The 17,752-nt window shown below is 34.1% G+C and overlaps 1 protein-coding gene across 1 annotated transcript; it reads right to left on the bottom strand.

Moving 5' to 3' along the window:
* Positions 1–9,562: 9,562 nt before the first annotated feature.
* On the bottom strand, positions 9,563–16,635 carry LOC126695312 (condensin complex subunit 2-like). Its single transcript, XM_050392008.1, is given in 14 exon segments — positions 9,563–9,745; positions 9,747–9,929; positions 11,960–12,070; positions 12,314–12,453; positions 12,680–12,710; positions 12,811–13,067; positions 13,166–13,304; positions 13,431–13,711; positions 13,808–14,008; positions 14,091–14,151; positions 14,223–14,296; positions 14,864–14,981; positions 15,412–15,513; positions 16,245–16,635. Coding segments are annotated over 14 exon segments (1,995 nt in total). The 5' UTR covers positions 16,491–16,635; the 3' UTR covers positions 9,563–9,694.
* Positions 16,636–17,752: the final 1,117 nt, after the last annotated feature.

Raw genomic sequence — 17,752 nt, 5'->3', positions numbered from 1 at the left:
CTTGAAATTTTGCAAGTATGGAGGATATAAGAAGAAAATGTAACTAAATGGTGGATTTGTCAAAATTCACATCCAATAAAAAAATATTGAATGGAGTTGTAGTCATAACTTACAACCAAGTTTGTCAAATTTTGTCTAAAGTTTAATTATGTTAAGCCTAAAAAGTATTTAGGGTGGTCACAAAGTTTTTTAATGATAAAATATTAAATAAATTTTTAAAATCTGTACATAACAATAATTATTTTTTCCAGGTTAGGGTGGTCTTGTGACCACACTAGACTCTATGCAGAGCCACCATTGATCACAATGCAGAGAGCCTGTAATTAAGGGTGTGTTTGTTTGGAAATGAAATATAGTGGATGGAAAACTTTGAAGAGAAAATGGGAATGAAAACTTTTTTGGAATGTGTTTGGTTGGATGGAGAAGAAGGAAAATAAATAATGGGACTCAGGTGTTTTCTTCCTTGGCCCACCAAAAAATTCTCTCCAAAATGGAGAGAAAACTGAAGAGAGAAATTTGGCATCATTTTTGGACTAAAATGCCCACATACAATTGCACCTTCACCCACATTGCTTTTCTTTACACTTTTTTTTTTTTCTTTTTACTTATGATTACTTGGCAGGCGTTGCCTGCCTCCTTTTTTCCTTTTTTTTGATTTACTGAGCAGGCTTGTCTAGTATTTTTTTTTTTTTTAAGATGTGATTTTTTTTTTTAGGGACATGATTTTTATTTTTTAATAAATTTAGGTTGTTGATTTTTTTTTTTGGTTGTTTATCACTTTTTGGGTTTTAATTGGGCATCATTTTTTTTTTAATAAGGGTATATGCGTAAATTTATATAAACTTACTTTTTCCATACCTCCATTTTTTCACTTTCAACCAAACAAAAATGAAAGAAATTAAAATCTTTTCTATCCTCCCATTTTTCCATCTTCTTACTATTTTCTATCTTCCCACTTTTCCACTCCTCCAACCGAACTGACCTAAGTGTGTAACTCGTTTCCACTTTCCAGGAACATAACAGTGTGAGTCACATGTGATTCAACAAGGAGAGGGGGTACGAATGGATCAATTCGTGCCACTCAAATCCCCAAGGAAGGACATGGGTCAGGGATATGACACGGCCACTTAAGGAATGGATCATTGCCAAAGTTAGGTTTCGATCTTCTTCTCTCTCTCATTTTTTTTTTTTTTGGCGAATAACACAGAGTTAGGTTTTGATGCTTCCAAGATATATAGTGGAACTATTATGCAAGGAAGTCAATACCGTACCGGAGGCTGTACCGGTTTGGCCAGCGGTACGATATATTTCGGGTACCGGTCAATATCAGTGTACCGTTTCGGATTTACCGCTATTTTATATATTTAATATATATATATATATATAGAGAGAGAGAGAGAGAGAGAGAGAGAGAGAATCACATACCCACATATAACATACCCATTCTCAAAAAAAATAAAAATACCCATTCTCTGGTCTCTGAGTCACAGATCCACAACAAACATGAGCCAAAGGGCCCAAGGCCCGAAAACCCAAAACGGAAAAACAGAGAGAAGGGAAAGGGATAGCGAAAAGGGAAAGGAAAAAAAAAAGAAAAAAGAATCCTCTTGGCGATTCCGATTTCTGATTCAGAACAGAGGCAAGCGAGGGGCCGAGAGTGAGAAGCCGAGACCCGAGACAGGGAATGAGAAGCCGAGACAGAGCAGAGTAAGAAGCCGAGACAGAGCAACTACAAACTCTAAGACAGAGAAGCCGAGAGATGAGAGACACGAAGCAGCTGAGAGAGAGCGTGAGAGAAAGAAAGAAAGAGGACAGGTATCTCTTGAAAACTTGCCCTTGAAAACTTGTCAAAATCACAAAAAATGTGGCTTGGATGTGTTTCGGTCTGGTATCTCTTTACCGGCCGAAACAGCCGAATTTCGCCAGTATGGCTAGTACTCATCCGGTAAGGCCGGTATTTTTTCCAGTACGAAACAAAGGGGGTACTTGTACTAGTGCACTGGCCGGTACGGTACGGTATCGTCTTCACTGCTATTATGGCCGCACATTTGATGTCTATAACTATACTGTGTATCCTGTCCATATATATGACACTGTAGGCTTGGGTGTATATAAGGCTTTCTTTCTTCCTTTTCTTTTATTTTTTGTGGGGGATAGATTTTTAGGTTGACCAACTCCATGTAATAAAATTAGAGTAATAAAATATTGAAATTGTTGTATATGGATTAACAATAGAATTCTACCAAGCTCCTAATTGAAGATTTCAAGTTCAAAGAATTTTGCTCAAGTAAAATTAAATCAAAGATCCTTTCTAGTGAGTTCATTAAGTCCTACAAATCTTCAAGGCATTCCTTGGAGATTTGGTTTGTGCAGAGAAGTTCAGTCTTGGAGAAGATCTATATATAGCCCTGTTTTGAAACTCGATTTTCTAAAAATTGAGTTTTAATGTAAAACTCGATTTTTAGAAAATCGAGTTATAAGCAAATCAATTTTTTTAAAAAAAAAATTATGGAACTCGAGTTCCATTCAAGGAACTCGAGTTCCACTTGAAAATTTTCAAGGAACTCGAGTGCCTTTCTGAAACTCGATTTTAAACAAATTAAGTTTCAAAACAGGGACATATCACTAAATAGTTTCAAAAATTGGGCATTTTGCTGGAACTTTTGGACGAAAGGGGTATATCCCCATTTTAGCCATAATATATAACATGATTCTTTTATTAAGATTGATCATTTGAACATGTTTTCATGTATATCTTGCATAGATGGGTTTGTGTGCCTAGAATTACGATATGTCTTAATCTGTGTTTAATCCATAACATAACATGTTCATGCATCATCTATAAAATTTCTAGTATATATTTTCATTTTAACATCACACAAAATCATATGAAGAAAAAAAAAACTAAAGTAAAATTCTGTTTTCCTTGTTTAAGATTATTCATGTGACATTTAGGGTAGGCATAAGTTTTTTCTTTTGCACCAACTAGTCTTATTTAAATGATATCATGCAAAATAGATTAGAATGTTAAAATTTTCATATTTAGGTCATGATCTGAATTTCCATGAACATATGTAACATGTTCATTAATGATAAAAAAAATAATATCTAAGATTTCCCTACTCATATTCCCACATGCTAATGCAATTTCATATGATTTTGTTGACGTTCATGCATCCTAGATTCTTTATGTAACATGTTCTCTAAAAAAATTTAAAAAAAAAAAAAAAAAAAGCTTGCTAGCAATTATTTACATTAATTATGCGAATACTATGCGCATGGACTACGAAGTTGATATCTTTTACCACTATTTTTTCTCTGTCTTTGTCATGTAATTTTATGAAAAATAGGAGAGCTTGTGTGGGGTGAGGGCCTAACAAATTGCCACTCTTACTCAGTAATTAATTTAGCCCTCAAACATAGTATGGGATGTAGATTAGGTATTTTCCATGTAATTTTTTCATTGTTATTTTTTTCTTAGAATGTAACTAGGTTACGAAGCTATATAATTTTCTTTTCTTAGATTATATTTAGGCCCAAGATATTGTGATTTATTTTCTCTTGACAAATTATGTAATTTTCATTGAAGGTTCATAAAGTTAATCTTATGAAATTTTTTTTTTCCTAGTAAACTAATTAAGTAGTGACCCATGTAAATTTTTAGATTAGGGATATCATTATCGACAATAGAATCTCAACCTTGAACTTCACAACCAAGGATTCTATCTTTACCCATCAAAGGGGAAAAATTTAAAGTGGTCCAATCGGATCGCGGTTTTCACATTAGCAAACCTATAAATCTAGAGTCTCTCAATGAGGGCAAGTATGAGAAATGTGTTTACTGGTACTTTGTAAATCACCACTAAGTTAAGCATCAAAGTGCTTAGGTCGGTGCGGGTGCCATCTAAGCAAGTATGTGTATTGTAGAGTTGCAGCCTTGCAGATATTCCATTGCCAATTAAGTCAACTGCGTAATCATATTCCACTTCACTCCTTTGTGCCAAAGTTTGGCTACAAACTTTATTATAATCAATATCTACAACTCCACTCAATATATTTTCATTGGATGTGAATTTTCAATTTTAACAAACCCACCATTATATTATGTTTTCTTCGTATGTTTTCCATACTTGCAAAATTTCCAAAAAATAAAAAATCAATAGCTATGATATCAATTAAATGTTTAAATTTCAAGTTTTTGTAGTCTAAAATTATGCATAAAAAATAAGTTTATAAATCAAATAGTAAATAATATCTAATTGGCATGAAATTTGACATGTTTTTTAAGAACATAAAAAATATGCAGTTTAGCAATTAGATTTTCAAAATATGTAGTTGTGGGATACAGAAATTTAATAAGATAATAATGCCACGTATCATACCCAAGGCCGAGGAGGCTAATACAGTTCCAAGAAGACCATACACTCAGACGGTAAGGCCGAAGAGGCGAGCCATGGCCACGTCAATGACACATTACCAGAGGGGACCACACTGTAGAGGAAGTGCTTCAGAGAGGGGGTTAGCCCTGAAGTGATTGGAGGGATGGTAGCTGCTACCACATTTAATGCACCCCACCAAACCACCTGGCCGCATTTATGTGGAGAAGACCCTTGAACAATGCTGTCTTGGTTACCATAACTCATAGAAGACTTGGGAGGGCATCTTATGAGATAAGTACTCGAGTAGTGGCCTGCATAATAAACAAATGGAGGGCCAAGATCAGCCAAAAGAGGTTGTATAATGTAAGAGATCCTCCAGGGATAGGGAGAGGTTCATCTGATAATCTGAAAAGCAATGTAACACAAAAAACTGAAATTGTAATCAAGTCTAAGAAGAATATATTCAAGAACTATTCTCCTCAGACTTTGCAGATGAAGGATTTCTTCGCATAAAACCTATTTTTCTTTGTTTTATTTCAATCTTTAATCCATTATGATTGTTATCCAACTCACTGAAACCTAGTTTTCAGCCCACTCTCTAAAAATTCTTTATATTGGGCTCTTTGCGCCTTAATCTTGTTACCTTGTGGGCTTAGGATCCAAAACCTGCCCCTTCAATAGTCATGTTACTTTTTTTAGTAGGATTTGTAGTCATTTGTTACAACCAAGTTATAGTTAAACTTTATCTTTCTTTGTATGGTTTTTTCTAAAAGTGGGAGGAACAATTCAATCCATTACTCTCATTAATTGGGGAGAAATTATATTTTCATCCTCATTCATTTATTTATTTAGATTCAATTCACCACACTATCAATTCATAAGATTTTTGAATTGTCTTATAAGTAGAAAGTGAAATATTTTAGCAAAAAGTTGAGACACCACTTCCTTACACACACATATAAGTACATTTTTTTATTATATAAAAAAGAACTACATTATATATATATATAAGTATTTAAGCATTTCTGTACATTTATTCTCCGTCTAAAAAATAAATAAATAATAACAATAATAATAATAATAATAAGGGCAGGTTTTGGTTCTTAAGCCCAAAGGGTAAGAGAATCTAGGCCCAAAGAGCCCAATACAATGAATTTGTAAAGAGTGTGTTAGAAAACTAGGCTTTAATGAGTTGAGTAACAATTATAATGGATTCAGATGACAAGAAAGTAAAGATAGACTAGTTTTATCTAAATAAAATTGTTTTCGACACAATCCGAGGAGATCAGTTCTTGTATATATCTCTTAAATTTTATTACAGGCACAATTCTTATTGCTACAATGTTTTTCTCTCAATTCTCCAATCCCTTTTCTTCAAGGCCTTCTTTCTATTTTATACTATCTTCATTCATTCATCTCCACCCTCCACGTATAGATTAGATTACTGGTGTTGATCTTTGTCCCAGTAGCACCTTCCTAAAGTCTTTGGGAGTAGCTGTAAAGCTGAAAATTATTGTTCAGGTATCACTTCCTCATTAATGCGGCCAGAGAGTTAGCAAAAGAGCATTCAATGTGGTGGTAGCAGCTTTCTCTTAGATATTTCATAACTTTCCTTTGTCCTGTGCTTTCATGATATATATCATCATCAATAGAATCACCTGGAACGTTGCTTCTAAATGGCAGTCTGCACCTTCTGACCTCTGTTCTGCTCAGCCAAGAAAGCATCCCTCCTTGGACCACCTTCTTGGACCATCATGACCAGACCCCTTTCTTTATTCACTAATGCCAACCTCCATAATAACGTTTACCCATTCTCGAATTACTAGGCATCCTCGGACCAGGCCTCCGGCCTAGTATATACTACTGGGCCTATCATCCCTACAATTATTATTACAATTATTATTATTATTATTATTATTATTATTATTATTATTATTATTTCTTAGTGCAAAAAGTAGGGAATGTGAGGTTTTGAAATTATTATCAGGACAATTTCTTCTACTTATAATTTAGTTTGCATTGTGTTTTAAATTTTAAGGTTGAAAACAAAATTTTTTGATGTTTAAGGTTGAAATTTTATCAACCATCTTGTTGGTTTTATTCTATACCAAATTTTCTTGTATTTTAACAATTAGTAACCCTGTATTTAGGTTGGAATCATGTAAGGGTAGTGTATGAGAGAGTGTGAAGAAATGCTCAAAATTGTGCAAAGAAATAGGAACTTGCAACTGGATCTCGCGGGTGGCTCGCGGCTTGCAAGCCACCAGAAGTTGCACACGTGCCAAGTATGCCAGAAGTTGAAGTATCATGCCAGCTGGAGCACTACAGAACAAAAAGTACAGACTGGCCATTCAGTTACCTCGCGGCTAGAACTCGCGACTAAATCAAGTCGCGAGTCCAAGCCGCCAGCCAGCTCTATTTTAAAAAACCTGACTCTTCGCATTCCTTTCTCACCCTAGTATATATATCCCTTATACCTACGAAATGTAGAGAGCTTGTAGAGAGAATTTTGAGAGAGAAACCCTAGAGAAAAACAATATTGACTCATCCACAATCTTCACATAGAGACTATTCAAATTCCTCTACTCTCTTCTTCTCCATTGTTACATCCTTGAAAGGTAAATTACCAAAACATTTTTTCACCATACCCATATCTGTGAGAAGGTTGTTTGGTGCTTTGGGAAGCAGTTAAGAAAATACCAATTTCATATTGGTTGATGCTATGGTCAGTAGCGGAATCTGGTAAGCTAAAGAAGAAATAGGTCGGCGTAACCTCGTTAGAGTAGGAGCTTGGAAGGCTTAGGTACACTGGGTAGATTAGGCTTAGAGGGTCTTCTGCTGTTTATGTATCCCAACTACATTCTTTAGTGGATTATTTACTGCTTAGAGGGCAGCGGAAAGGTTTTACGCCGAGAGCTTCGGTTTCCTCTTCGATAACACATCGTGTGTTGTCCTTGTAATTGCATCTCTCTTCCCTTAATCTTTGCCATTTAATTTCTGCTGTGGATCTGATTTTATTTTGTTTAGATTGTTCATCAATTCTGTATTAAACTTATGTTCATATTCCGCACATTAATTGTTTGATATTAAACTTGAATTGATAATTTGTAAATTGAGGGTCTAAACGTTCAAGGTGTTTTATACACTTATTGAACATTCAAGATAGAATCTATTTTATGATTAAAAAAATTTACAATTAAAAGACTTTTGAAATTAATTAATTTTTTTTAATTTATTGGATACGATGTATCTTAAATTACTTCTATTAAACTCCATCCTTTATGGCATCATTAAAAAGAAAACCTATATAGATAGGTACTAAGATATTATTTGAAACTATCATAATGAACTAATATATTACACATGGTACGGATCTAATTGTAACATTATATGCAATAAAATTAAAATTGGGCCTATAGTTATCTTCTCTTTGCAAAAAAATGTTAAATTCTCATTAATTATGATAGTTCACTTTTAGGTAAAATTGAAACTCTTTAAAATTCTATTTCAAAAAATTTCTAGAACATTGAATTTTATTTTAATTATTTTAATCATCTATCATAATAATTTTATATTGTAAAAGAATAAAATTTATACATTACATACAATCATTACTCTAGTTACCTTCTAAACGATGGAGGATATGAGAATGCGATTTGTAGATCTACTATCAAGATAACATAGATTAGATTGGTGGTGAATAGTACATTTAATTGCAGTTGAGTATTGTGTGAAGTCATCACCATAGAATAACCCACGCCAGGATGTGTTATGTGGAACCAATAATATGAAAGAAGAAAAAATTTTCTAACCCATTATATTGAACAAAAAATTACTTATTTTAATTCATTTTCAAGTTATATATATTTTTTTTAACTCAAGTCATACACCTTTAAGCAAAATAAATACCTTTAAGCAACTAATATTATAGATAAAATAAAACAGTTCTTGCATTTGACTGTGTTTTAAACAATTTTTTTTTTTTACAGAATAATGACCAATCCTATTGATGGGAGTCCATCAAAATAGAAAATGGAACAACTCTTCACAGGAAAATTATACTGTGCACATTTTTTAGAATGTACCATATCAGTGTTAAAATAATTATTGTCTTATTTATATAAAATAGATAAACGATTAGACTTTGATAGTTATGGCACAAAAAGGCAAAAATGTGTATCGTAGAATGACTTTTCCCATTATAGTGGAAGTGTGGAACCCTCGGTAGCCTATTTCGTACCCTCACTTTATTGAATGACTTAGCATTAAGGTTGAAAATACATATCTTTGCATGTGCCACCTAGTAATCTAAAACTAGATTACAAAATTGAACCCTCCTTTCAGAAGTTTTTACTGTCTCCGAGTCCGAGAGGAAGCCAAATGTCTAAAAAATATATATATATATATATATATATATATTTATATATTTATATATATTTTTTATTAAATTACTAACTGGACCCAATTGAATTTGCTAAACAACTTAACCCAACGAATAATAATAATAATAATGATTTGTTAAACCTAACCACGGATTTGATGCTGGTACAACTTTGAGGTGCCCCCCTAAAACGAAGGTATCAGAAACTAAAGGGATAAATCATGTTTTCAACAATATTCAGGCAATAATTGTGTACACCACTGAACAAACAATTTTTCCAACAACTTCAGCGATAATTGTGGAAATATTATTGTTGCTGAAAAATGTATTCAAGTACTTGGTAAGCAGCTTGTGAAAACAACAGTTGTCCACTCCTATTTGCATTTTTAATATTTGGGGACTTCTATTATTGTAGTCAATTCATTAGAGTTTCACAATCAATGATGCAGATTTCAGCAAAGATGCCATGTTTGACAATTTTGAACATCAACTACTATAGCTCTAGAAACAAAACAAAAACGATTTAAATGTGACTGGAAATTCTTACTGTAAATGTGCATGCGGCAAGAAAAATACTTGTTTCTTTCTTTTCTTTTTTCTTTCTGATAGATACTTGTCAAATCTTCCATGACAACTCAAGAAGTTATGCTAAGAACATGGGAAGATTACTACATGGATCAGTGAGTTGCACATTTTTCATACAAAAATGCTCAAACAAAAGCTGATCAACTAATGTTTTTTTCTTTTAAAGTAGATCAGGTTATAGGTGTGTAGAACAGAACCCATAAATAGAACCCATAAATAGTATCAAAAAGTACAACAGAACCCATAAATAATAACAAAAATAAGCTAAAAACTCTAATAAGCTTTAGCTTTCATCACTTCCCAAACACATTATACTTGCTACACATTTTCCACAGCAGAGTACAATAAACTATGTGCAAGATACTGCTCTAGACTGTCCCTCTTGCATATCATTATGAGGAAAGGTGTATACTGAGATCATCCAAATTGGAGTTGCCATGAATTCTCAACCCATGCTCGTTAGCCAAATGTAAGAGGCATATAAAACACAAATGAGGGGAGATATCACTAATAGTTGCAGCAGCTTTGCAGTCAGTAGGAAAGCTGGCCAAGATCTGCCTGAATGATGCCACTTCTTGTAGACCCTTTTCAAGATAGAAATATATGAATTAGCATTACCTTTTCAAAATACCAGATATAAATATATGCACACCATGAGAATGCATTTAGAGACGCTTAAAATGAAGATACAAAGCAACTTGGAGAAATATGAAAGAATAACAGTGTCTTAATATTGTTCGATTGATGCAATATCATAGAAATGTTTTGACTGTCAACTTAAAATAGTAATCAACAATCAATCCAAAGCATGTTGATTCATTAAGATTTCTACTTCAAGCCTTACCAATGGTAAGTGGCTGTGGCTTTATGTCACTGAAAGGGACTCACGGTGGAGGAAGGTAATTGATAGCAAAATCGTGCTCTAATGTTGTCAAACCCCTTATGCGGTTGGCTTATAGAAGTATATTAGAAGTGGTTGGGATAAATTTGCCTCTTAGACATGCATTGAGATGGGGGACAGCTCTAAAGTTTTGTTTTGGAAAGATCATTGGACTAGCGATGGAAGTCTCAAAGAAACATATCCTGAATTATTCTGATTTGCTAGAGATAGAGATGCCCTTGTTTTGGATTAGATGGACTAAGTAAATGGTTAACTGCAGTGGAATCTACTCTTCTTTAGAGAAACTCAAGGTTGAGAGAGAATCAGTTGAACATTTTTTGATGATTTGTATGCGGTAGAGTTCACCCAATGGCAAGGTGATGGATTGGTGTGGCTCCCTTCACCAAAGAAGGGATTTCAAAGTTTAAGAAAATCATTGAGCGCTCCAATGATTTTCCCATCACAATTTTTTTTTTTTATAATGAGTTTCTGCCCTAGAGATAGTGTCCCTAGAAAGGTTAAGTGGTGGATTTTGGAAAAGAAATGAGTTCCTCAAGTATATTAACTTGGCCAAGAGCTTTGTAACTCAATTGGTTGGAACTTCTTAATGTTTTCAATGAAGACATCCAGAGTTTAAATCCCCCACTATGGGCTATGGTGTTTGGTTTGTTTGGAGTGAACTGGGTTTTGCCACAATCTGTAGTGGGGCTTCTAGCATGTTGACAAGGTAGAGTTGGTCATCATTGAAATGGGTATATATGGTTGATTGTTCCCCATTGCTTATCGTGGTGTCTTTGGAGGGAGAGAAATAGTAAGTGCTTTGAAGATGAGGAGAGATCCATATCAGACCTAAAGCTATTTTTCTTTAGAACTTTAATGGATTGGTTGGCTGCTTTGCGTAACCAATAATTTTTATCTTTTTTTGATTTCCTAGATTCTTGGAATTTTTGTTCTTGATTGTTTAACCCCTTGTACACTCCCTGTGTACTAGGGTGTTCCCCTTTTTGATATCAATAAACTGATTACTTATCAAAAAAAAAAAAAAAAATCCCCCACTGGCCCACCCCCAATTCTGTAATCATCAAAATTAAGGATATGTATGACAGAGTTGTAATTAGCGTGAGAATAAGTGGAAGAATAACAAATGAGTTTCCTATCACTATAGGTTTGCATCAAGAATCAACATTAAGTCCATATCTCTTTGCTCTAGTGATGGATGAACTCACTAAACCAACTCAAGAGGAAGTCTCTTGATGTACGCTTTTTGAAGATCATTTAGTTTTAGCGGATGGACTAGAAGTGGAGTTAAATTCAAGCTAGAAATTTGGCAAGAAAATGTAGAGTAAGACTTTTGATTAAGTAGGATTAAGAGGGTGTTTCTACGTTCAATTCTTTGCAAGCAAGATTTACTTGATTTTTTACTTTCCTTGCTAGTTCCTTTTTAGTTCTTATTTTTCTGTAGCACACTGCCTGTGTGTTTTTATTTTCATTGTATTGTTCTCTTTTATTTATCAATGAAGTTAATTACTTTTCAGAAAATAAAGAATGGTTTTAAAATGAAAAAATTAATTGCCATGTGGACAAAGTGAAAACCATCACGTTCATATGTTTGTCAGTTTATTAAACAAAAATCCTGAACAAGCTCTTTCTGTGCTTTAAAGAATTTATGGAAGGAACATTGTAAATAACATAAGATAATTGCATATGTGCTACAAGGCAAAACTATTATCATACCTGAGGACACATACTAGGAGATTCTTGTATATGGTCCCAAAGAGTTTCTTTCAGTGCCTGGACATCAACTTGCTTAGAAGTTTTGTCATACTGGACCTCAACTTTATTTACCTGTATTGTTTAGATAAAGGAAGCAAATCATAAGCTCCAACTACAAATGTTCCCACTATATGCTTATTGTGTTTAACCTAACAATTTGAATTAGTCTGAAAATAATGGCAAATTTGTATGTTAATGCATAAACTCATGTTTTAAAACCAATCCAATTCATAGGAAGTCCTAACTCCAAGGTTCAGACACATTCACAAATGCAAGTGCTAAAACAAAATTATGCAGCGATGAAAAGAAGACAACCTGGCGAGGTTGAGAAACAAGTGTGCTGGAGTCCTCTACATCACTATGGTCATTTCCGTCATCATATTGGCCACCAAACGCACTATCATCATCCCAGGATGGCAGAGGCCCATAATCATCACATTGTTGCCTTGATACATCTGAAGAATATAAGGACGCTTAAGATCATATTATAAATTATATAATATATATATAACGGAAACAGCAACTATTTAATCTAATAACTAATGAAACCCCAAATGCATATTATAACAATTTATTCTAAATATCATGTGCACATTTTATCAAAAGGTGGAGAAAATATAAGGACCACAAGACAATAAACATTGAAAAAGATATTTTTATTGCAAAGACAGAAAATTTTACCTGAGCATTTTCTTCCCTTCCCCCCAAGACACTGCAGCAAATTATGCATTCAACAATGTTAAAATAAAATGAAAACATAACATTTCAACAGCAAACCATGTTCTAGTTGTATGATTGACAACAAGAATTACCTTTACATTTGGGAGAAGAAATAACTTCACAAGATCTTCTGGTTGATAATGGCAATCTTCAGGAAGTTTTATATTAGAAGGTGCTCTATTTCCAGGCAGTAGTAACGACTTGGGATTTTTGGGAGGAGCAAAGACATCTGGCATGACTTCATCCAATGCTTTTGTGAAATCAACATCAGATTCTGCTTGTTTCTTATTTCTTGGACGCTTGGTTATTACTGTTGATTCATTTTTTGCAGCAGGATCATCCTCTAAACCTTCAAAACAGATTCCATGATACAATACCATTAGAAAAGGTACTAAAATGTATAAGCTGATTGATGCAATAACTTGGAACTAGTCTCCGGAACCCTACCTTTAGATTTTTTGTACTTCCAATGATCAGGACCTGCCCAAGCATTTTGTTTAGTCAATCCCAGACTTAAGAACAGATAACCATCAACTTTCTCAAATCTGTCATCCATATTAGGTTCGAAAGAAAATGGTTCATTTTCCTACAAAATTCAACACAAGATATCATCAAACAGAACCATGCTTTATTTCCTCAAAAGATAAAGAGAAAATCAAAGAATATATATGACTGCCCAAAACCAATTATATGGGTAGACTTTAGCAAACACCTCATGATAACTTGGATTAGTTGATTCCGCATAAATGGGGCCCTCATCAGCCACACTTGCTTGGTCATCATGATCATAATTCCAGGTCCCACAATTGTCAAATGCATCACCAACAAAATCAGGTTCATAAGCTACATCAACATTTTCTGCTGATTTCTGGCCAGAGGAATAGAGATCAGATGGCCTTCTATTATCTTCATCAAATTGATTGACTATGTCTCTCAGAGTTGGCGAAATTTCTTCCTCTCTTCGCATGTTCAATACCATCTGTTCAACATATTCTGTAAATAGACCAAGAACACAGTTGTTTTTGGAACTGAATTCTTCTATTATAAAGTAAAGACCAGAAACACCATATATGAAAAAAAGCAACAAACCTTTGGCAAAAGATAGATCAATTGTATCGGATTTATCATGCTGATTTTTACATGATGTGCACTTCCCTGGTATTTCAAGTGAATCAAAAAGCACCCTACATCCACCATATACTCCAAGATTATTCATTAAAAGACCCTTGGCTCCACCTTCATCAAATTGTGCAGAGGTCTGATGATAAAGTGGATCGACTGCAAATGCAACTGAAAAAACAATGGCAATTCTTTATAATCTCAAAATTACATTCCACACTAGTAACAGAGACAGCACAGGATGTGTGATCACCATCAAACTTCTTTACATTAAGAGCCTCGAAAGATGATTCCAGTGTTGATAAAGGGGACAACTGCATGTTTTTACTAATGTTAGTATATATTTTTCTGAAATAATCCATTAAATGGTAAGAGAACTATCAACCTTTCTCTCTGTCTCTTTCTTGGAATGACCTCCCTCTTGTCCAATGTCAACATTGGCATCATCCTCAGTAGCATCTGGAATTACAAAAAAGAATCAGAAGACTCACAAAACTTAAAGGGTATAAATTCAAATGCGAAACACAGTGACACACATCAGCAACATAAAAATTAATCTTACAACATGAAGTTATTATACTTACAGTCCACAGCATGCATATGATAGTAACTTTTAATTTATAGGTAAGTTACACTCATATCCAATGGATTTGAACCCAATACATCACCCTCCATCTTGCCTTTACAAGGAGAGGAGGAGGTGCTGTATGAGCCAGAGCTCATTGGCACATATGACAGCAAGACTTACAAAATATGCATAATTTTGCCATCTAAAGGCCAAGAAAGTCATTTTTGTTTGTTCCTTTTATAATTTGAAAAAGTGTGAAGGTCACCATGCCTCAACTTGAATATCCTTTACATTTCTTACAACCCTCAAGTGTCAATAGACAAAAATGATGAAAAAAACTACAATCTTCAGTATGTTTAAGTTTTAACAACCCCCTCCCCAATGGCCACACACACACATACACACCCAAAAGGAAAACAGAAACAAAAAGGCCAATCTCTAAGGTTACATCACCAAACCTTGTTCATTTTCTTGACCTGCTCTGTTCATCCCACCAAGGACCTTATATGCCTCTGAATGCACTGAATCCACCCTTAAAGAGTAAATCTTAACTCCAGCTTCAAGAGTGCAACTTGCCTAAACAAATAAGAAATTAATTAATACTTGCAGCATATGCAAAAGAGCACTGGGAATGTTAAATCAACAGTTTTAGAATCATCACTTGCTCAACAACTATAAAAAGCCAAATTACTCTTTAATATATAGAATGATATAGTCTTATAATATTACCTACATCAATTCCTATAAAGCTTAAAACAACCACATCACACTACAAGACCTAATTTCTAACCAGATTTAAAGGCGCATCTTGTTGCCCCACCCTCACTTAAATCATCATTCTCCCAATCCAAAATTTGTTTCACATAAAATCCAAGTTCTAGTCACTATCCAATAGTATTTGTCTTAACATCCAACTAATGTTTCAGCTCAAGAATTTTTTGCAGCAATCAGCTGCTAAAAGACCTGCATTGTCTACCACATAATCCACAAAAATCACAACACGTACCTTTTGAAAGTTCGTCTCAGCATCATCTTCTTCCTCAACCTTTATAACTTCTGTTAAATGGTCTATCAAATTCAGCTCCCAAGTGTTCTTCTGATTAATTTTCTGCACGCCAAAAAAATAAAATAAAAATAAAAAATCAATAAATTCATAATAAAGCACAAAAATTTAAGTACCCAGAAAAAGAAAATCACTTCAAAATTCACATTCTACCAAGCATGACTATATATTCAATTGCTTTAAAAATCTTATATTAAAGTTAAACTCTTTTTCTCTCTATGGTTGTTTTCCGCTAACACTTAACTTCTAGTTCAAAATAAACAGGAACATATAGTTTAAGAAGACAATCGTAAAGAGAGAGAGAGAGAGAGAGAGAGAGAATACAAATAATTTTGCTGAAAAGTTTCATGCAATAGTGGGGAAAAAAATCAAATTTATATATAAAAGCAGTAAAATTCAAGCGCAAACAAATACGGACAAAATATCTTTTGAATTCACATTATACAAAGCATGATTATATATGTGATTCTCTTTTTCAAGAGAAATTAAATTTCTTATAGTTAAACTTGATTCTTTCTCTCAGCGGTTATTTTCTACCGAAATTAAACAAGTACATTGTTTTAAACAGAGAGAATTCTCATCAAAATTCATAATTTACGAAACATGATATTATATTTAAATATCTTTATTAAAAAAGAAACCTAATTTCTTACAATTCAGTATATTCGTCATTTTTTTTTTCTATCAGTGTTTACTTTTCACTAAAAATCAAACTTTGAATTCAAAATTAAAGAGAGAGAAAAACGGTAGAGCAAGCAAGAGAGAGTTATACAGACATTTTCACTGGCGAGTTTGATGCAATTGCGGAAGAGATCGAGGATCTGATGCTTGCCGAGGAATTTATCGGGATCGGAGGCGCCACGTGGAGGCGGAGAGACGACGGAGATGCGACGGACCTTGGCTGCGCGGGCGGCTCGGGCCTGGGCGCGCTCGAGGTGGTCGTCGTTGGAGCCGAGGAAGAAGGGGCTGGTGGGCGATTGGAGGAGCCTTTGTTTGGGGTTTGGGCTTAGGGTTTCGGCCATTGTTAAATTGAAAAGCTTTTTGGAAATGGAAGTGCTTTTAATTTGTATTGTATTTGTAGGGATTGCTGATTGCTGAGACTGAGAGAGCGAGAAGTATGATTCTCTCTCTCTCTCTCTGGGTTTTGGAATTTTTGTGAATGAGAGAAGAAATGATATTTCCCTCTAGTTTTTTTGAAATTTTAGGGGTGCAGGTTCTAAACGACATGCCGCTTTAAAGTAAACAAACTAAAACTGCAGGCCAACGCCTTGGATGCTCATGCTGTCCATTTCACCCAATTCATTGTTCAAATTTTAAATAACATAACAATATGTACAATTTTAGATTTGTAAAATTTAGTCTGAATTGTGAATAGATGAAATAGGCGGGTGGGGAGGATTCTTTTGGAGTATCAAGGGTTCTTTTTACGTTTCTTTTTCTAAGAAGGAAGTTAGGTCTGGCGCTTCGCAGAATGGTCTTCAAAGTACCATTTTGCTGCGGCCAGTTTGTGCGCAAACGTTGAGTCCAAGCCCAAGGGAAGACGCTGCAAAGTGGACTTATCCTCTGTTTCTGCCGCAGAATGAACTTTTTTCCAGTTTCTGTCACAAAAGGAACTTTTCTCTAGTTTCTATCGCAGGACTGACTTTTCTGCTATGCGGTAAAACTTCCTACTGTGCAATAAAACCGTCTACTGTGCAATAAAGTTTTCTATTGTGCATTAAAGCCTTCTGCTGTGCATTAAAACTATCTGCTGTACATTAAAGCCTTCTGTCGTGCAGTAAAGCTTTTTGCTATATGAATGACTACTCTTCATTTTTTACTGCATAAATACTTTTCTACTTCCTGCACATAAACAAATCTAAAACCCAAAAAAAATACCAATCAAGTAAATGTTAGCTTACATGAGTTAGCATATTCTCAAATATATACATACACATATTGGTAAATATATTTATACGTATTCACATATAAATCTATAAAATATATTTTGCAGAAAATGAGAAACAAGATATATGTATATATATACTTATGGCAGAATAATGATTAGTTCGTGTCAAAAGTAAAACACGTAATAACAAATAAAGCAGAAAACTTCAGCAAAACAAGTTTAGCTAGTATAATAGGTAACACGGTAAATATAATAAAAGGTACTACAGCAGAATAACTACTACAACAAATAAAGATACCACAGCAAGACAACTGATGCAGCAAACGTGATAAAAACGTGCCACAACAAAATGACTAAATACAACAAATATAGTTTTTAATGAGAGAAATCAAATAT

The sequence above is a fragment of the Quercus robur genome, chromosome 8 (genome assembly GCF_932294415.1).
Source record: "Quercus robur chromosome 8, dhQueRobu3.1, whole genome shotgun sequence".
NCBI lineage: Eukaryota > Viridiplantae > Streptophyta > Magnoliopsida > Fagales > Fagaceae > Quercus > Quercus robur.
Note: the sequence above shows the minus strand (reverse complement) of the source record. Positions and strands in the feature narration are given on the sequence as shown.